The following is a 22,412-nucleotide window of genomic DNA, read 5'->3' on the forward strand; positions in this document are numbered from 1 at the left end:
GCGCAGCCTGCGCCCAGACAAATGGGCCTGCCATTCAAGGGCAGTGTGGTCATTTTGCCCACCCCCATGTGTCTGAGCATAGTTTACGCCCTCGGCATAGAGAACATTTGGCCTATATGTGCTTGTATTTTTTTGCTTGGGTCAGCTCACTCGAAACCATAACCAAAGCCCACTTGTTTGGACCCTAAGTCTTCGATAGTGTTTGGTATGCATTCTTGGAAAACATTCCAAGTCGATTTTATATTTTCGAGTGATAAAAACAGTTATTTTTATCATCTGATAATACTTAATTGACCTAGAATGCATACCAAACATAGCCCATTTCCACAATCCAAATCAACCAACCAAGATAAAAGTTTGTTATCCAAAACAAAAAAAAAAAAGGATAATATATAGCCATGAGAGTATTGGTCTAGGTTTATTACCCTATCCCAAATTGCATTGGGCCCAACTAAATTCGAGCATCTATATACATATAGTGAGACAGAGAGAGTGAGAGAGAGAGAGAGAAGTTCTGGTGGGGATAAAGAGTGTGAAGGTGAGCCAAACATAATAAAGAAATCTAGCAAAAGATACAATTTGATTCCATCAATTGTAATAAAACATCCAAAGAACCTGTCATCTTATTGTTCCAAGCCACATAAAAAGAGACCCTCCAATAGAGACAAATCAGACAATCAGTCAGCGCCAACCTCATCTCATCACAGCTATAGAGAGAGAGAGAGAGAGAAAGAGAGGTTGAACGGGAAAAAACATTGAAACTGATTGCACCTCCATCTCCATCTTCACCATCATTATCATAGCTCTCGCTCTCCTAACAGCTTTACAATCACAGGTCGAGTGAAAATGGGCATCAAAGGGAATTAATTTTTTAAATTTGAGATAGACTCCGGAGTATATATGTATATGTATGTATTAATAATGTATGTGAAAGGGTTCTCTGAGCAAGCGGCATAGGGAGCACGTCAACAAAGAACAGCATACAGTTTCATCTATAGGAACAAAGATGTCATTTCATGTGAGGAGGAAGAGGAGAGAGAGAGAGAGAGAGAGAGAAAACCCTTTGCGGCTGTCAACCCATACAGAGTTCTATGCTAACCCAACTTTTTGTTTCCTATTTTGTCTATATCACTTACCTTGTACGAGTAAGAGGATTATCACATTTGGGACTCTGAAAGACTTGCCAACTCTCGAGTTATAACTCAAATGTGATAATAACCCCTTCTCAATTCTTCTATATAAAAGAAATTAATACAGAAAATAATAATTCCAATATGGTATCATTGAGGTAAGCCCAAATTGACTGTAGGGGCTCCGACTATCAAGTATAAGAGTCACAAGAGGCCACCTCACTTTGAACCAATTGGTTTTAAGTTGGAAGCTTAATATGGTATTAGAGCGAGTACGTTGGGCCTCTGTCGATGATGGGCTTTGCTCCACCCACGAAGACAGAACCTAGAAGGCCTACACGTAAGGGAGAGTATTGAGGTAATCCCACAGCGGTTGTGGGTGCTCCGACTATCAAGTAGAAGAACCACAAGAGGCCACCCAACTTTGAACCAATTGGTTTAAGGTGGAAGCTTAATAGAGAAAGTGCACTGGTGGCTGTGCTATTTTTCTTGGCAACAATCTGATTTCTTGGTCTTCCCATAAGCAAAAGATAGTTGCTAGATCTTCTACTGAGTATGAGTACATGCAAAGCCCTTGCAGATACTGCTGTAGAGCTTATCTGGTTGGAAATAACTGCCATACCCCTAGTCGTATCTAGGGTTCAGAGGGTGGGGTGATCATTTTGCACGTCCCTGTGTCAAGGCGTAGGGCAACGTGCATTGTGTGACCGGTGTCGTTCTCTTTCCCATATATTATATATCCATGAATCCAAATGAAGATGACTAAGCATATTTGTCATCCTAGCTGAGTGCTATTGATAATCCCTATCGCTTTCCCTTATTGCACAGTCCATTACTATGTTCTCCACACGATTAGGTCACGAGGACTGGGCTAAGGGCCCAACGCGAAGTATTCACATTGCATTTTACAAGTATTTTTAGTGATGCTTTGTCACCTTCTTTTGTATCTTGATCTTATGGATTCTACATTGACACCTTCTATCCTCCTTGACCATATGGATCTTTACTGGACAAAATTGTTTCCCATTGGTATAGGGTAGGAGATTCCCTCACATTGTCACAGTGTGAGGGAATCCTCTCCATTTTAGTTAAGTAAATAAAATGCTCTGGTCTTCGAAGCATCGTAGTTGGAAAATCAGGTTTTATTTTTATTCAATTTGCCTTTTTCAAAACCCGGTGAATGCCTCTGGTTCCACCGGTCTTCATCATTGCTGAAATTCTCCCTTTCCAATCCAACAATTTAGTGTTTTTCGAAGATCTCTTTACCCCACTACATCAAGGGACCTCTCTCCCATTAAACCTAAAATCGTAAAATGAACTAACTCGACGTTTTTTCCATGACTCATACCAAAATACTAAGTCAAGGTAAAATCAAACTGATCAGGACTACGTCTTGTCATTCTCTTAGCTTAGGTTAATCTCCATAATTCTTGATTAAATTTTATAATTTTTTCTACCAACAAAAGATCGCTGCCTAGTCGCGTGATCTTACATCACCGCAAGGGCATGCGTTTGGGAGCAGGAACCACGCAACTAAGCAGCATTTTTTTTTATCAAAACCTAAATTTTTTGTACTTCATTTGACCGACAATTGGAAAGTACTCCGGAAATGGCAGTGGAAATGACACCCACGCGCGTTGTTATGTATAGACTGACAGCTGCATGACATGGCATACCAGAGTCCACCAAGTGTGAGGGAAAACCCAAAATCTGTATTTGCAGTGGTTGTCGTCTCTTATCTTCTCTTCTTTTCTTTTGGAGTGCGGAGTAGTGGTGAATGAGGCTGTGGGAGTAGTAGTTATTACTAAGCAGTAACAGTAGTGGTGGTAGCGTTCTCTGAATTTCTCGATTCTGGACAGACAGAAGCAGACGATGACAAACTCCACAGAAGTAGCAACAGTACGTACAGTATTATTAACGCATTAAGATGGAAAAACAACCAAAAAAATAAAACAAAAGAGAGTGGTCGAGGAGGATGAGTTGGTCCATATGCATGGTTAATTGGTTATATATATATATATATATATATATATATGATCTATGTAACCCTCATGTTGGGTTTTCACACCTGAACAGATGTTGGCCAGATCAGATCGGTATTGGTCGTCATCAATCTCGAGATATTGCCATTTCTATCTAGGTTTGGTGGAGCAGTGTTTGGATCGGGCGATCTGATCTAATTCATTTGAAAACCTGTAAAAGGGTTTTAAAATCTAAATTTCTTTTCTTCTTTGTTAGTGAGGGTTTTTAGGCACGATATCAATTGCCAAGAACCTTATATCTGCAAGAAAATTATGATTTCTTATCTTTTTTGACTGAGGAATCCATCTAAGGTAAGATTTTAGCATTTCGTTGGCTGGATTTAGTGTTCAAGAGGCTTCTTTACCAACATCTCCTCCCAAGTCCTAATTTAGTTTTTATGATTGGATTCTCAAGTGTATTACACTTGAGAATCCAATCATAGAAACATGGGTGATGACATCTTTTTATCTTCTCGAGTGTTGGGTGGACGGTTGGATTCTCAAGCATCACACTTAATTGAGAGGATAAAAATCCAGGTTAGAATTACTCAATATGGACCCAAACGAACCCAAAGAAACCTACTTACAAAGGGTTTTGGGCTGGTACAACACTACACCACCCTGTTTTATAACTTTCCATGGTGTTTTTTTGTAGTTTTGGTAACTGAAAAGAAATATATCTAAAAACATAAGAGAAAACTAGTTCGATCACTACTTAAAGGGTGCATCTTTTTTGTCTCTTTCCATGGGGCCAGGACGATATTTTCCATGGGACAATGCGGTATTGTGTCTAAGTGTGGGAGCGCCATTGGCCACGTGACCAAGTAGCTAGCCTTTTTTTTTATTTTCCCCATGACATAATGATAGTTACTTTCAACTTATTTTGAAAATCATTTTTTTATCTTACTTAAATCCTGATATCTATTATTATCAGAAAAAAAGAAATTTCTTGATATCTATTCCCTGCTCTGGGAAATAAACTAAACTTAGCTTTATGTGCATCAGTTTCTTTGATGAGCTGTGAGTTATATGATTCTCTCTACCACGAGACTGCTTGGTTTCGCTCTCAAACTCTATGAAAACCATGGTCTCATGTCCCAAATTTAAACCCTTCGAGATTTTTCCACTTTAAAATGAATGTCAGAAAATGGATATATACAATTTTCCTTGAAATGTCTTTGACCATATATGTAGCATTCAAGTGGTAACCCAATAGTCTGTGTTTTCTTTTTGTATTTGTTCAATAAAAGCAAGGGAGAGGGATAGATAGGTACACTGTCTGTGTGCGATAAGCTAACAGACGGCATCAATGGGGGTACAAGATGAGACATTATACATAAAACGTAAAGAGGTCATTTCAAAGAGGGGGAAAGAGAGATTGACACAGCGGGCGGTGTGCCAGCCTTTTTCCTAATAAAAGAAAGGGAAAATGTTCTTTGCACTGGGAACGCAGGATGCGCACCAAGACACATAGAAGTGGACAAAATGACCACTCCTCCCCATGAATGACCGAAATAACAGTCCCGTCCCACCCCATGTGTCTAAACATAGCCTGCGCCCATGTGTGCTCCCAGGCAGAGAATAGTGCCCCTGAAAGAAAATAAGTAGGAATTCAAAAAAAAAAAAAAAAAAAAAAAAAAAAAAAAAAAAAGAATGTTCCAATTGTTAGAACCAAATAATTCTATGCCTGTTTGCCATGTTTACACCATTAGCTTAAACCTAGGTTATACAAATGGATTGGATTTGGTTTGGACCCACACAAGCAATTTCATGTCTCATCCAAGTGTTAAAGTTGATCTCTTACATTTTTTAATCTTCCACTTCTTCTTAATTAGCCTCATAAATCTTTTGAAAATGAAAGAGGAATTAGAGGAGGAGGGAGTGTTTGATCCTATAAAGGTACAATGAAAAGAAGGGGACATCAAGATGGGCTTTTGAATATGGACACAAAACACATGGCAAGGCCAAAAGATATAAGGCCCACATAGAACCATCAATGGAACTTTTGAAAATTTACAAGAAAAACCATCCTAACCACATCACAAATCTCATTTCCAACCCACAAAGATCTGATATGTTTTGTAATTAAACCTTAAACTAACAAAACAAATCAAGATTAATCAATAAAGCAAGAGACTAAAGCAGGATTCTAATTCTAGAAGACCCACTTATGCCTTTGTTTAACAACTTAAGAAAAACAAAAACCCAATTGAGTGTTGACACGAAGCTTGCCTAGATATTGGCCTCCCCACCACCATCAAATCATGCTTGAAAGTCTTTAAATGATGATCTAATGCTTCAAGGTTGAGGGTGACCAAGGCAAAAGTACACTAAGTGTAAGACACAATTATTAGTTAATATGAAAACTAAGATCCATCTTTTTTGTTTAAAATTATGACCCACAAGGCCACACAGACACACACACAAAGGTGTGTCTGTGTGGCCAGGCCAGTCATATCAGTGTTGGAGTAGGCTACTAGGCTTGTTTAATTTGTGATTTATGAGTCTTTTTTGGGTTGTGATGGGTTGGGCTAGTCTTTATAGCTGGCTTTACAATCACTGGGCCAAAACTAAAGTTAATGGGGGAAATGGTGGAACCATGGAAAGTTTCCCAAACTTCCAAATTCTGCATTTGGATTGTTGGTGAAGTGTTTGAAAGTATGCCAAGCTGAGTTTTGTGATGTAAAAGAATGTCTTGGGCTCTACCAACCTCTCACTGGGCCTTACCAGGCCCATGTACATTGTCTTATCCGTTAAAGAACATCTAACAAGTGGACTTCTCACATCAGTATCTTGATCACAACCGAAAAGGACTTACCCCATCAGTGCCATGATCAGAGGATTATCTTCTTGGAAGAGGGGGAAAAAATAGATATTTGGGTCCACATATAATCTTCCACAAAAAATTTAGACCCAATTTCTCTGGAAAAAGAATCTCTTCACCATGGAGATCTGACCCTTTGATTTGCATGGAAAAAGGTATTTTTGACTTGTACAATAAAGGGTGAGAGTTAATGATGAACTAAGATTCCGATCATAAGGTAATATCACTGGTAGTTAAAGAATTTTTCTTTCTCAACAAATGAAGGCTAATTTAATGAATGTAGGATGTTCACATCAACAGGTATCAAACCATTGGCTTGGTCTGTTTTCGGTCGATTTTGTAAAATTTTCATATACTTTTGTCCATTATCGGGTTTTCATTTTTTAAGAGTCTCTTATTAGTCTATTCTCGGTCCAATCTCGATTTTCTCATATAAAAAAAAACCTGCAAATTTATTTTTTAAATTCCAAAAGGTTGGTCTTATTGGTCGGTCTGGTCAGATTTGGTCTCTTAGAGGTTACAAAAAACCAATAACAACACCGAATCGATAAGAAATTAGGTCATTTGATTTCAATTTGGTCCGATCAGTTCAATCGGGTTGATCTACTTTAAACACCCCTAAGCACAGCCATGCAGAATCTATAGACATACACCTAGCTCTACCCCGTGGCAGTTCGATGGTGCTGAAACTTTGTGGATATGTAAATCTCAAGGTCTCTTGCTAACATGTCAAGTTACCAAACAGAGTAAGACAAGTGGCAAATCAAAACACTTAAAAATACAATGGGTAATGTGAATAAATTTAAATTTGAAATTTGACATGTGATCAATAGCGACAAAATTTGGCATGTGCTCAATCCAATTTTGAAAACATTAATAAGAATATAGTCTTTCAGAGTTGAGACATTTATGAGAAAACAAATTTACTTCACTTACCTACTCCTCATATAACTAATAGCCCACTTCACATACACATTACCCTTGCCAATGTATTTTAACCCTATAGTCCTTAAGCCCATTCAAAATCCCCATCCCCTAAGCCTATCTAAATAACTATGTAACAAGCCTAGTTTAGTAGTATATACTATTGATTAGAGGTGTCAATTGGTCGATCTTGGATGGTTTCGGTTGCTCGTAATCCGATCCCCACCAATTAGAGGTCGCTCGTCGTTTAGTTAATTGGATCTCACAGGCTAAGCATGGACACATTTATAATTGGTCGATCAGTTACTGATCCATAATCGGAGTCCAGTTATGAGGCTATAATTGGTTGATCTCGGAAGATCACTGGTGTGGGCTGGTCCCCATCAAATGCCCATCAGGCTACAACCAAGCACCATGAACAGCCAAATAATAATCAATCTAGGCCCGGCATCAGACCATGGATCATTTACTAACAGGTCGGGCCAGCTTCGTGCTTTAACCAGATGGTCTTACCCAACCCTAAAGGGTAAGGGTAAATTAAGAACCTCCACAACCATAATAGAGTAAGGTTAAGTCCATTCCGACCCTACCCAAATACTTTTTTTTTTTTTTGTTAACCTATCTAAGAGACTGCCCAAGGGCACGGGGACTTTACTAACGCACACTAGAAGGGTAGGGGGAAGGGAACACACTATATACACACACACTCACACATGTGACAGTAGTCGATCCACTGACCTCCCCTGGCGCCTGCTCTTAAAGCAGAAGCTGCTAGCGCACATCGAAGTCTTAACATGAAACTGTAATAAAATAGCCTGTTTTGCATACCAAAGCTGTGTTTGGTATATATTCTTAGAATACATTCTAGGTGAAGAACACATTCTGAGATCCCTCAAGAAAGAAAAGAGGAAAAAAAGTTTGGTATGCGTTGTTGGTTATAGATTTTAGAGAATGCAATCTACTCTGGAATGCATTATCTTTCTCATTGCGTTTCAAATGGCATTTTTCATTCTATGTTAGACATGTATTCTACATTCTGAAAATGCATTTATAAGAATGCATTGCAAGAATACATACCAAACATAATAAGCTCAAGTGCGTAACTTATTTATTTCGTCGTTTTCATGGTAGGTAAATAGGTAATGGAGATTGGAGATACCCATCCAAAAACCAAAAAACAAAAATAGCAATGCCACAACTAGCTCGTATTATTCTATAAAGACACATGTGGGCCCACATTTAAAAGCCCACATGGTCCACTACCCATGTGGTAGAAAGCCTGACAACTTGTTTCTTCCTGGATGGGCCTTTTCATAGGTTTCTTTCAAGAAATGGGCACTGCCTCTGCAGCTGTGCAACATCAATCATGAAATGTAAGAAGATGAAAAAATGATCTTACATTGTGGATTTTTTAGGATTTTGAAAGGATTGAGTTTCCATTCACCCATAGTGGAGAGAAAATATCTTAATTCATGGAATTTGACTTTCTGATGAGATTGATAAAGGGTATTTTGGACCTTCGACAATAGGGGCATGGAGTTGATGACAACATTTACTATTCTAGTTCATTCATTCAAAGGGTCAAATCACCTTGGATGAAGATATACTCTTTTCTCTCTGGGGGAAGAAAAATTTGTGTATTTTAGTCTTGAAAAATTATCATCCCTGCTTGCCAATGATAGTCTTTGTTTTTTTTTTTGTGTTTTTGCCAAGTTTTAATTTTATGTATAGATAAGGAAGAATTTGGACTTTGGGTTCATCATTAATTTTCCCGCCCTATTGTTCACGTCACAAATGCCCTTACAAGATTCAAGTGTTCAACCACAGGGTTTAGATGCCTCTGGTGAGGGGATTCTTCCTTCACATGGGTGAATGAAAACTCAATCCTTTCTTTTTCTTTATTTTTTGGCATTCAGGTCCTCAAGCATTATGCATTGGGTTATGGCTATTCAATATGGGGCAGGAGCTAGGAAGTGAGAGATAGAGAGAGGAGCTGCTGGTGTAGCCTCCATCAGCAGCTTAGAGATACTTTTCCCTAATACGTTTAAGGAAAAAAGAGGTTTAAGGGGGGAGAGCGTGGTGCCTGTGCCTAGACACAGAGGAGACAAAATAACTGCCCTGCCCTCATGAAAGGCAGGAATGTTGTTCATGTTGATGCTTCTGTGCACGCACTGCACACGCGCACAAAAGAGTCACACTCCTCCACAGGAAACACTTCCCCCTACATTTAGAGTAAGTGCATCATTACATAATTTGCTGAGCGAGGACAAAGTTCCTGCTTTGAAGGCACGTCCAAGCAAAAAACATAAGAATCAATTCTCAAAATTTTCTAAAATATCTAGCACGTCTTAGATCCATTGGCACTCAAAATTTGTGGGGATGGTCTACATCATCCATATGCAAATATAAAGCTGTCAACGGTCGCAATTACAACTTTAATGTGTTTTGATCATTAAAATGTAAAGATAAGAGCTCGCAACATAGTGAATCATATGATTAAAATGGGTCTCAAATTTGACACATGACTAATCTATAAAATGTACAATTCATCCAATTGAAGTCAATTGACCAAAATCAACCATCCACGTGGCTGGAAATACTAGAAAATTTGTGATTTATACTAACCAAATAATTCATAGGCTTATGTCTGTGATCCATCTCCTCTTCTCAAAAGTTTTTTATAAGCCAAATGTAGGCATGAATTGGAAATCATTATGAGAATCTTCAGACTCACTAGGCACAACGCAGAAGCGTGGTCAACTTTCCTTTGTAGTGTCTTCTAGAATATTAAGGACAAAGACTCTCTATATCCAAGGATGACATGAGCACAGGTTAAATTTAAAATTTGGATTAAATCATCAATTGTCCCATGCATTCTCAGGCATCCAAATTGAGAATTCTTGAACCCATCTGGAGATTAAATTAAGAATGGTAATGGGGTTGGGCCTTTTATTACAGAAAACCATCTTGTTCCTGGCTGTCCAAAGAAAGTAATCAGTAATGGAAACAATACAAATAAACTCAGGTTTTACCAGATGATGGAAGGTGTCGTTAATTAGCCAGATTTTTTTAGTACCTCGAAGAGGCTAGAGCCATTCAAATATTAAGAAATTTACTGAGTTTAAATTTTGTGGTTATGGTACCACCTCTAGTTAGTATTTTAAACTGGAAGTGCTTAAATTTGGGATGTAAGTGGAGTTTCAAAATCATTTTCTACACAACCATATTGGAATTATTGACCTGATTTAGTGACCTGATCTCTCAAGTATTAGCATCATCATCATCTCTAGGCCGCATGTCCATCACAAAGACGCTGTAAAGTATCAAAAGGTGCAAAGGCATATATATATATATATGAAATTTTTTTTTGTTCCTAATGGACAAAATCAACTGCCAAAAAAGAAAGAATTCCTCAAAATAACATAAATTTCAATACCAAAGAAGAACCTGAGCAGCATATCCCTACACCTAATCTCCCTAACCCACTAGTCTCCCAAACTCTCTCTGCCTCTCTGAGTAGTGTCGTCTCCCTCCTTTCTGTCCTCTTTTTCTTAACTCTACCGGCTACAATATGGTCATCTATGTGCTCTCCTATCCAGTATTCATCCTCCCTTCCCTCCCATTATATACAAGAAACGAAAGAACAAACAAATTGACACTACCCAACTAAGAAGAACCCACAATTAAGAAAATTTTCCTCCTCTTCCTCTTCCTCTTCCTCTTCCTCTCCTCCATTTGTCAGATGTAGTGAAGCAGAGAGTTGTCATTGGGGATCAATTCGGGCGTGGAGATGAGGGGTGAGTTCTCGACAGTCTGCTTAGTCCTCATTTCCACTACCTTCTTGTGCGAATTGGAATGCAAAGATGCCACGAACGTTGGACTGGCGGCGGGCCTATACTCTGGGAAGAGCCGGCCGGACTTGTATCTTACTCCACATGCATTGCAAAGTGTTTTGGGTCCCAAAGGCCCGGCTCTCCACTGTGGGGTTTTCGTTATCTCACAATGCAGACATTTCCTAACACCCGCTGTTTGTTGATGAGGGAAGTGGTGATCCGTAGCTGATGATGGGTGAAATGGATGTGGTGGCAACTTCTTTTTCTTTTTCTTCTTCTTCTGCTGCTGCTGCTGTGCATCTGTAGCAACAAGGTATTTAAAATGTATCTTCTTGACAGGATGAGAGTCGGCATAATTGTCGAGTTCTGATGCTGATTCTGGATAGGGGTCGATGAGGGAAGAGGTGGTGGGAGAGACGATGGAGATGAGTGGACGAGGGTTGAAGGTAGCAGGGCGTGGGCGCTTGCTACGAGCACGTCCAGGGACAAATGTCTCAGGACTGAGAGGCATGGTTCTGTATCCTCCACTACTACTCCCGCTTCCCCCTGAGCAGGAGCTGCTGCTCTCCAGGACAGAGACTGGGCTGGATGTCTGGAACTGGTGGTGATGGTTGGAGTCCTTGTTCAAATCCTTCTCCACCTTCTTGATGTTGCTATTATTATTATTATTGATAATATTGATGTTACCACAAGATTCATTTTCCATGGTGATGCTCCCAGCAGAAAACGAGTCTTCCACAAAGTTTGATAACCATTCCAGTTGAGCAATGTCTTCATGCTGATCATCAACAGGAAATAGAAAATACACAGAGTCAGTCAGAGCCTCAGAGGAGGTGTACAAGAAATTCTCCACACCCAAGCATGGTTTTAGGAATCAATGTCGGATCTCGGTCCATTCTGAGATATCAGTGGATCAATATGGACCAAGGGTGAGGGTGGACCTTGGTGCAACGGTAAGGTTGCTTGTTCCATTGTGACCAAGTGATCACAGTTTTGTATCTTTGGAAACAGCCTCTCCGCAAAGCCGGAGGTAGGCTGCGTACATTATGACCCTCCTAGACCCTAGGAACCTTGTGCACTAGGTATGCCCTTTAAGTATAGACCTAGGGTAAAATGGTAAAACAATCGATTTTTAACTGAAATTAGGGACAATTCCATCTGATATGGGCCGAGCTCTGGATTGTCAATGGATCGGTATCTGTTGAAACCGATATGGCATCCGATACCGATTCCTAAATCCCTGCATCTAACCCAACCCAATCCAACACATGGTATCAGATCAGGTATTGGTTACCTACACAACCAATACAATACCGATACAGTATAGACACAGATCAGCCGTATGGGACAAGTTTACCTCTGATTTCCTTATAACGGGTTTTTTTTACTGTTTTACCCTTTCCCATACCATCTCATGGTAAACCAATACAATACGATTCTGAAACCTCAAACCGTGAACCCAACCCACCATAAAACAGAATCCAAATTGCTAGAATTTGTTTTCTCTAGGAATTATTTTTGACCAAACAAAAAAATGGGGTTGTCGGTGAGTTGGGCCAATAGGGTGAACCACTTATTCGAATCCGATTGGATTTTCTATGGACCCCAAAGCCCACAGAATCATCATTGTTCTGGGCTGTGCATTACTAAAGTGATTATTATAATGGACCCTTTACCAAAAAAAAAGATTATTATAATAGACCTAAGAAACCACAATCCCAAGAGACGTTTGTAATGGGCCTAACTACCATCAATCACGCAGCAAGCAGGCCCACAGAGTCATCATAGGAGGAGGAGGAGTAAGAAAGGCCCACAATAAAAACCCTTTTTAATCAATGTCCGAAATTTTCAAATATTTAATTGACCAATGAATATGACGTCATTCAACAATATTTTCCAGCTGGACACAATCTGGGCCGTTGGATGGAGTGAAACCAGAATCCATCTTTATGACAAAAAGTTATGATTTAATGAATATTTAATGAATTGCTTCAGTAAAGTCAATTCGATGCGACCGTATTCACAGGCGGGAACGGATCGAGGAAAGCCAAATAACCTTACCCTTTTCCTTAACTATATAGATTTTAGATGTAATTAGAGAAAGAAATTATCCTTTATCTACCTAATAAGGAAGGAATGTATAAATTCAATGAGGAATTCAAGAAATTTGTACGAAAGAATGTAGATGAGAAACTCACCGGAACAGATAGCTCTGTAGGAAGCTCTACGGTGGTGTTATCGCCATTTTTGCAGGGGAAAGCGGTGGCGTTATCCCTATTCTTGCCGGGAAAAGTGGTGGTGATCGAACCTGTAAAAGCGTCCGTGGGTGGTGGAGGTAGCCAAGCACCTTGAAAACCATCACATTCCCCTCCACCACCACCTTCGACGTCCTCTATCGGAAAATCCAACAAATCGTCGATTTGGTCGAAGAAACCACCGCATAGATCAATGTCGAGATCGTCCATGAAGCCTGACCCAATCATCTTTTCTCTTTCTCTCACTGTTAATGTATTATCTATCATCACAAACACACACCAAATCAGAGAGCAGTTTAGGGCAGAAGGATCTTCCAAAACCACACAAACTCACAAAAGCATTGAGTGGAGGAGGTTAAATAAAAGAAAGTTGTATCTTTCTTCTTTCCCAAATTACACCTCCCCAAAATTATTAATAAAAAATTAAAAAAAATAAAAAGGAAAAGTAATCTTATTGGACAAGCTTACCCCCGTCAGTTAAAGAAAGGGTAAAATTTACGCTTTTTAGAACACACCACAGCTCAAAATCCAACCACTGGTTAATATGATATCTAGGACTAAGGTGGGACCCAGATTAGGAAGCCAGTGGGCCCTTCGGCCCACTAACCAGGCCACGTCATCATCCTCCTCTTCATTAGCGCACTGGGTCTGTTTCTTGCTCTGCCAGCAGACCTCGTGGCTCATGTCAGCAATTATGGTTTCTAGCTGTTAAAGAAATCTTTTTTTTTTTTTATTTTTCTTAAAAAAGCTCTTGGTTTTGAAAATTGAAATTCCTTGGCACAGAAACAGATGCTGCAATTAAACATTGCTTTTGCTGCTACAGATCACCATGATCTGACCGCTTGATCAGCATCCAACAACCGACTGGTAGATGACACTTAGGATCCAATTAAAGAAAAATCCAACACCGCTAGGGGACTATGTGGGCCCAGAATAGTTAAGATGTAAAGAGTGAAAAGTGGGTACGACTGAAAGTAAATTGGAAGCAATTACGTGGCCACCGACAAAAGCCCACATCATTCCTATATAAAAAGTGGGCCCACCGTAGACAAACCAAACTCAACCATCGGATGGGGATTGTGAATCCACCATCTTTTCCCATTCTGGACCGGTTCAATCCTTTATCCCGGTTTATTATATTCTTCTTCTTACCCTAGTAAAATTTATCACCTCCAGTTTGCAGACCGGCCCAGTTCCCCAGTTCCTCTAACAAAGGGGGACTGAAATGATCTCTCTACCCATGCCCAAACATCCTGCGCGGGTGGGATCCACCATCCCCTATTAGAGGAACTGGGCCGATCAGCAAACTGGAGGTGATAATTTTCCGTAAAATTTAAGGCCTAATTCGATCGGGCCGACAAAAGAAGTGAAAAAGGGAAATCAGAAAATTCATTTCTGCAGAAGCGAAAAAGAAGGAAGTTTTCCAAATTCATTTCTGCTAACGAATGCGAAATGAATCAAACCTTAAAAGCTCTTCAGAAAATCCACACAAAAAACTAACTACACAGAACTGGAAATCTGGAACTGGCATTAAATCCTCCGGAGAAAACAGAAATTAACAAATTAGATTCGAAAGACAGGAAATTAGATATGGAAATTGTTGAGAAAACAAACCTTAGAAATCAAAATGAGCAACCCGGAAGGTTAGAACCTCAGCTTATTCTTGAATGGCCTGTTTGAATTTTGAATTAACTGCTAACTTCCAGAGTACTTCAATGATAGAATTGGAACCCCAACAGTGAGGAAAAATTGAATTAAAATTCAAAAGTTGAGTAGAACCTGCTTAAACTCCTGCAAAACAGAGAGAGCAGTAAAATTGAGAACTAGAGCAACTCAATAACTGCTGTTTGTCTACAGAGATGCTCACAAGGAAAGCATGCAAAGTTCCTCCAAATGTAACAAACTCAAAAATCAAAAGCATAAACGGGAGCATTAGCCAGGTGAGCCCTGCCTGAACGCAATTTCCCACCGAAAATTCCTCGAAAATTCTTCAAAATTCTAAATAGGGAAAAGAGGGAGAGAGAAGCAGGTATATAAATTTAGACAAACCTGTTTTCTAAACCCTGATTTCCGGGCCAAAACTCCAACAGACAACCGAAGGAAACAAGGCAGAAGCACTAATCTTCACAAAGAACCCCGTAATACTGTGCGAAAACTACTCAAAACCAGCAACAATTGAAGAAGAGGAGTAGAAAGAAAAGCCAAAAACTACTCCTAATTCGGAGCACGAGCCGAAAAGGAAAACATGAAGCAAGTAATAAAGGAACAACGAAGGTTAAAGAAGAAGAAGAAGATGTTTGAAAGAGGAATAGGGAATGAGATAAACAAACCCTAAAAAAAGGGGTGGGAGATGAGAGAGAGAGAACGTGAAGGAAGAGAAGAGAGGAATACAGTCTATACTTCTGGTAGGTGAGCCTCCCTCTTCATTGCTAGCTGTCCTTTACGATCTCTTCCTTCACTGTCGTGACGTTGAAGTCTTCAATATCTTTTCTTTCCACCCTCTTCTCTCTCTCTCTCTGTGACTAAGGCCATCAACGGGTCCCACTCCGCACCGCTCCCTTTTATTAATTTTCCCCCTTCTTTTTTTTTTTCTCTTTTCCGTTTTGCAGGTTTTGAGTTTTCAACTTTGGAAAGATTTGCAGAAGCGAAGACGAAGAAGATGAAACAAGAAAACAATCGTATCGGTATTGCTTTGCTCCTTTCCCTCTCGATTTTCGATTTCAAGTTTCAAACTGACTTCCACTTTAAGGTTCCTTCTTGGTTTAACGGATTTATAGCCGAAGGATGGTTCCTGGACACTTGTTTGACTTTAATTCACGCTGTTTACGAGGTTTTACTTTTGCTAATTACCATTTACCACCCGACCACCACCCCCCAAAGGACTATAGAAAGACGAAAATACCCCTCAAATCACCAAGCTTGGTCAAAGTCAAAAATAGAAGCAACCAAGGGCACTAATGTGAATCGTGGATTTGATTTTTTTGATTCTTTTTTAGGTTGAAGAATGCCGAACCCACTAGCAGCAACTACAAAGCTGGATTTTTACCAAAAAACTACAAAGCTGGATTAGTAAAATTAAGTGTGAAATCAAACAAAATGCTTACAAGTGTTAATGCAAATCTCATGCCATCAAATTAAGTCAAATTATCTTTTAATATCGAATTAAGTCTAGGGATGTAAATGAATAGTCGAAATCCATTTTCGTATCCGTGTTCGTATCTGTTTAGTACTATTCGAATCTGTTCGAAAACTAAATGAATACGAATACGGATAGGCTATAACTATCTAAGAAGCTATATTTATACGTAAACGGATAAAATATTCGATCCATATCCGTATCCGTTTAGCACTATCTGAATCCGTCCGAAAACTAATCAGATGCGGATGTGAATATAACACTATCTGAGCCGAATCCGATCCGTTTACATCCCTAATTAAGTCCAATATTAAGGTGTATTTGATTAATCACGTCATACGGAACCTTCCAATTGTTAGTGGTATTGCTAAAATCCCAATACATGTGTTGTACTCTTAGTGCTTGACCCATATGTCTCATCCATTACCATCTAAAGTTCTTTTAGGGGTATTTTTGGAAATTTAAAAAAAAACATGTGTTGAGAATTGTTGAAGATGGGTTACTAGTTGTAAGGATGTCAATTGCAAACCGGAATGGACTTGAACCATTTAAGTCGAAACCAATAAACCATTTACTAACCGTTTGATTTTAATTTTTGAAAAGTAAAACCGTTTATTAAACAATTCGTAATCGATAAATCATTGATTTTGAACGGATTAAAATCAATTCTCTATTGAATCGACTAAAAATTCGATTGGTCCTGCTGGCATTCTATATATAATTTCTAATGTTTTATAATGGATTTACACCATGTAAATTAGTTTAATCTCTTTTATTTCTGAAGTCAAATTTGTGCCTAAATGCCATGGTTCAAACATCCCAATAAAACCATTTAGGGCAAAAATTCCGCTTGTACAGTCGTGCTTCCCTTTTGCGGCCATGCATGAAAGATCGACTTGGATCTTGTGCAATTGCGATGGGAGCTGCACTGTGCAGCACCAAAACCCACCCTGAATACAAGGGGAGGTGGTCATTTCACATGTGGGGTCCAAGTGAGACCCACCTATGAAACGATTACCTTATCCCTATTTTTCTTGTCATATAGTGGTGCTGCACAGGTGCAGCTCCCGCCACGGCAAGATAAGATCATTTTCCATGAAAGACCACCTCAACCATTTAAAAAACCATGTACTTGAAACTGTATATTAATTGATGTCTATGTGAAATATTAAATTCTTCGAAAAGGGTTTCTTACACTGCCCAAATGCAGTGTTTCAGGCAAATAAAGAAACATCATTTGGAATCTGACAAAAGAATGAGGGGGCATTTATGACGTATCATCCCTTCACATGAACAGTGATATGTCATGGTATGCAATTTCACTTTGAACTAGCGTTTTACCAAACTTTTCCCCTAATCCTGATACCTGAATCAAATCAGAACCGGACCAAGAACCGCACCCATTAACACCCATGGGATAGGGTGAGTACTGAGTACTGAGTACTGAGTAGGGTTGAAGTTGCTCCGATCCATTTGCCATAAAATATACGGAATCCACTTTATCGGATACTGTCACAACCCTGCTGTAAGCACGTGCTTGTCGTCAATCATTGTTTCGAAGTTCATGATCAGACGATTAGTCAACATAATCAGATTCCAGTTGGACGGTCAAGGAAAAGAGATAAAAAAATATTGGAAATGAATAAACTACACACACACCCAATGCACATGCGAAGGTACACTGGATTCTCTCACTAACAAAACAAGTAACAACCTCCTCCACTCCCCTGTAGTGTTCTTTTATTTCAATAAACATCAATCGTATTCGGAATACTAGGGCCCACCACATGTGGATCCTCTACTTATGCAACCTTCTGTACACCTTTGTAGTGACAAGTAAAAACTATGAGGGACCCATCAAAGAGCTGGAGATGCTTTTCCCTTTGACTTGGTTGGTCTATACAGCTTTTTTTGGTGTACTATTTGTCTTGATATATCAAAGCTAATTACTCCGTGTCTTTCGGAAGGGCAAACTTTTAAACTCCAAAAGAAGAAAAAGACGAAATCGTACTCAGTACCTCTTATGGCATTCTCGTAATCTCACTCTATATATTATTCTACGGCATTATCACGTGGGTTAGGGAGAGTGGAATCATGATAACCGGAGACATGGGTGGGACTCTTATATTTAGATAGTTGAGCATTTATATTTTGACCATTACCGTTTACCGAATCATCCCGTTGCACATTAACCTACCGAACTCCCAATAAAAACCTTATCTAGTCGGTCGTTCTGGTGCTCCACTCCTATTTCAAAATCCCAACGGCTTTATTGCAAATAACATAAGATTTTTTTTTTTTAAAAAAAAAAAAAGGAAAGGGAAGAGAGAGAAAAAGGTTGATAAAAGTGACTGGACAACGCAAACATCACGATGTTGCTTTGAGTTGGGACTTGGGACCAAATGGGAATTGATGAAAATCACGCACATACCCCCCTCCCCTCCCTCCCCAATTCTTCACTCCTCACCCTCTTCTTTTAACTAACTTAAGTTACACTCTTTGCATCAATGCCTTCTAACATACTCTCTATCTCTCTCTCTCAAAAATATATTATGAAGTCTCATTAAATTCTTTGTTCAAAATTGTAAAGAATATAAGATTCATGCCTTCTTTCTCTTTTAACTTACTTGGATTACACTCTTTGCATCAGTTCCTTCCAAATTACTCTCTTCTTTTATTGATAACTAGTTATACCATGAAAGATTAAGAAGCTTCACTATGTGGTGGTTAAGGTCTTATGGCCCTCAATTATGAAACAATTGCCATCTCTAGACTACTGGCAAATCTCTCTCTCTCTAAAACCACCAATCTTTCATCAAATAATTAAAAAAAAAAAACAATTTGTACTTCAATTTTGCGTCTACAAAGCATTCGTAATTTGATCGGATAAAAAAAATGGCAAAGATTGAATTGAGAACAATACCAACTAATTTCAACTGTTACATAGTAACAAAAATTAACTTTGAACTAGCTAATCCGGAGTTAATCTGGATATTTTAGTCATTTTAGCTGTCACTATGCCTACTGAAGTATAATGCTTCACTAGTTGTCACTTGACAATACATGTGTTTGTTCATGTGATAGAGAACCCTTATATGACCAAATTTTAGTCCAAAATAGAGTAACGAAAGTTGTTTAAACTCTTATTCAAAGTTTAGTAAGATTACCAAAATGTCATCAAATGGAGATGAATGTGAAAACAAAAGGACAGTTTTTTTTTTTTTTTTTGTAATTTTAGCTACTTCCGCTACTCATTATAAGCTGAAATTGTACCAATGAGATTCTTGATTTATCCTCTGTTACATGGACCAACCCATGTACTGTAATGTGACAAATAGCATAATGTCGGGAAAGAAAATTTTTAACTCGATAAATATATACATGATTATATATCAAATTAGTTTTTTTTTTTTTATAATTAAAAACATTTTTACAAAATAAAATGCAATTTATTTCTTCACTTACAAGAGAAGAAAAGATGTTTCACTACCACCTTTGATATTGAACAATATCAAGGTAGGACTATAGAAGACCAAAATTAGCATAGAGTATAATGTGTTAGGTTGTCATTGTTCAATAGAGACAATTCTTGTTTGGTTAAGTAATGACAAAATATCTTACTTGTTTATTTGATTCTACAGATTATGAGGTGGCTATATATCAACTGTCAAGTGAATATATATACCCAAAATGTAGTTTATAGGCCATAGATCTAGTTAGTATTTCTTTATTAATTTTTTTTTTTTGTTTTTTTTGAGGTACTTTATGTTATCATTAAGAGTGTCTAATGAAGAAGATTTTGTCATGATTCATTCTAGGTTTTTTTTTTTTATAATTAAAATAAGAGAAAAAGATCCTTGCTTGGTGGTGTTTTCTACACCCTCTCACATGGTACCGTGAAATGATGTCTCTGCCCCTTAGGTAGATACCCAGGCGTATTCCCCCATTGGGCCAGATACTTGTGTAGAGACCATATATGCAACCAAGTAATGATCTCCTGCCCTTAAAACAACCATATATTGAATGGTTATAAACTACAATGAAGCAGTACTTAGGATTCAATTTGGCATGATTAATTGTTGGTTTTTTCATTTTACCCTTATTAATTTCTACAATACAATGGAATAAGTAAATAAGTAAATCAATTACAATTCGATGAGAAGGTCAGATCCCATGGATTAAGAGATTCTCTCTTCATCGTAAGTGAAAGAAAACTCAAAATCATAAATTTTTATGTTCCACTTTTTTTTTTTTTTTAATAGTAGAAAAAGTCATAAAATCATGCTAATTTTATGCTCTTCCACTTTCATTCCAAACATTTCACATGGAGGGATGGGTCCCTCTACATTATATATGAGATATTGGTATACCTATGATCCTCAAAAATTGTTGTTTTTTTTTTTTTTCCGTTCTTCTACTTGAAAAATTAAATGGGTGGAGCACATGACATTGCACCCCAACTGGAAGTAATGTGTGTCATTAAAGTCCTAAGTACACCTAAATCCTGAAACACCATTCAATATAACTCTTGTTTATGAAACCCATATCTATGTAAGTTATAATAAATGGAGTAGTATTAAGGAGTATAAAGAGGACATCATGGACTTAATTTGACTCCTAAATCATAATTAATTATGTATTAAAATAAGTAACCCATCACAAGAGACAAATTAAGATTTTGGGATTTGATTCATAAAACTTGCATGAAATGTATTGGGTCAAGCTTCTCATTCAAAGAAGCATTTTAGTGTAAAAACATGTCACATGTACATGGTTGGTGTTTCATCGTCTTTTTTATATCAATAAGATGTTCCTTGTCAACACTGTACCAGCACTTAGGGTAGTCTATAGGTTATGTGTGAAAGCCCCATACAACCAGCCTTTTATTTTTTTTTTCTTGGCCCACACAATTTTCTTCTTCTCATCCAATTAATGTAACATTTATATTAATATTAATGGTTGTTCCGGATATGACAATACGACAAACATATAGTGGGCATTTTAGGTGTGGAGGAACACTGGCAAAATATGAAATAGTTGCCTCACACTCAATGCGTTACGTGGAATGAAGTAATTTTTTCTACCCCAAAAAAAAAAAAGATATGAAATTTTTTGAAGGGTTTATGGAGGCTCCTCTAGTTGCATGCTAGAAGTTGTAACTTATAAGTAGGAGTAAGTAATTTAAGACTTATGATTTTGGTAATGGGAGTATCTGAATTGTTTATTGGTTTATTTAAAATTGGACACTTTCATTTAATTGTCTTTTGTTTTATTTCCAAATGTATTCAATGCAGTTTTTTCAATGAGGGTAATTCTATCATTTCACATGGGAGCTCTATTAAATGTTGTATTAAAATGATTTTCAAATTTTTTTTTTAAATTCCTTTTTTTATTCTTATAATAAATAACTTTTGAAAATAAAGCAAGTGGCAAAAAAGTAAGATTACAAATCTATTGACATCTTAAGGGGTGTCAATAATAAAATCCCTTATATAATTATCGTAAGGGGAAAAGAACACTACCTGGTCACGTGGCTTTTGAACCTAGACACAGAAACGCACGAAAGTACCGTGCTATCCCCATGAAAAAGCAAAAATCTCACCCAGAGTGATGCTTGTGTGCATGCTCTCATTGGACAACGCATGCGTGCATGCTCTGGTGGCTTAGGTAGCGATCTCTTTCCCTTACCTTAAACTCTTATTAAATATTGAGAGAAAGAACGCCACCCAGTCGCATAGCACACACCGCCCTTGTGCCCAAACATAGGGGTGTACATAATAACCGCTGCACCCCCTGGAAAGATGGAAATGACTAGGGGTGTGGGAGTCATTTTGCATGCCCTTGTATCTGAGAATAAGGGTGGCATGCGTTACACGACTTGGTAGCGTTCTCTTTCCCTTAAATATTATAGTAAATTTTTTAAAATAGAATATTAATTTAACTTTTTAAATCCAAATAATTTGATTGAAAAATATAATAAACTTAAAAACTAAACTTGGATTTTTGAGAATTAGTTATATAATTATGCTAGATAATAATTACAAAAATTTCTCTTTTTAATTTTGGTTTAATCTTACTTCTTTCTCTTTAGAGAATTTTTGAATAAGCATTTCTTAACTTTGTCATGTACAAGACTGATGTGGCTTAATTTCAAGCAATGCTTTAGGTATCAGTACTGCATTGGCCATATCGGCTGATTCATGTGAGTATCGATACCAACACTTGATCCATACGGATCCACTGATATGGTATGGATTTCATAATTTTTTTTTTATGAAAAAAAAATATG

The 22,412-nt window shown here is 38.0% G+C and overlaps 1 protein-coding gene across 2 annotated transcripts; it reads right to left on the minus strand.

Moving 5' to 3' along the window:
- Positions 1 to 10,597: 10,597 nt before the first annotated feature.
- On the minus strand, positions 10,598 to 15,198 carry LOC122652824 (GATA transcription factor 8-like). Of its 2 annotated transcripts, none has more exons than XM_043846694.1 (3): positions 15,037 to 15,198; positions 12,931 to 13,232; positions 10,598 to 11,510 (listed from the first exon to the last, which is right to left on the minus strand). In XM_043846694.1, exons 2-3 carry the CDS (start codon positions 13,213 to 13,215, stop codon positions 10,638 to 10,640), a joined length of 1,158 nt encoding a protein of 385 aa, XP_043702629.1. In that variant the 5' UTR covers positions 13,216 to 13,232; positions 15,037 to 15,198; the 3' UTR covers positions 10,598 to 10,637. The 2 variants fall into 2 exon arrangements, with proteins under 2 accessions (XP_043702629.1, XP_043702630.1); XM_043846695.1 differs by lacking the exon at positions 15,037 to 15,198 and adding an exon at positions 14,602 to 14,633.
- Positions 15,199 to 22,412: the final 7,214 nt, after the last annotated feature.

Source organism: Telopea speciosissima, chromosome 2 (assembly GCF_018873765.1).
Source record: "Telopea speciosissima isolate NSW1024214 ecotype Mountain lineage chromosome 2, Tspe_v1, whole genome shotgun sequence".
Lineage (NCBI taxonomy): Eukaryota > Viridiplantae > Streptophyta > Magnoliopsida > Proteales > Proteaceae > Telopea > Telopea speciosissima.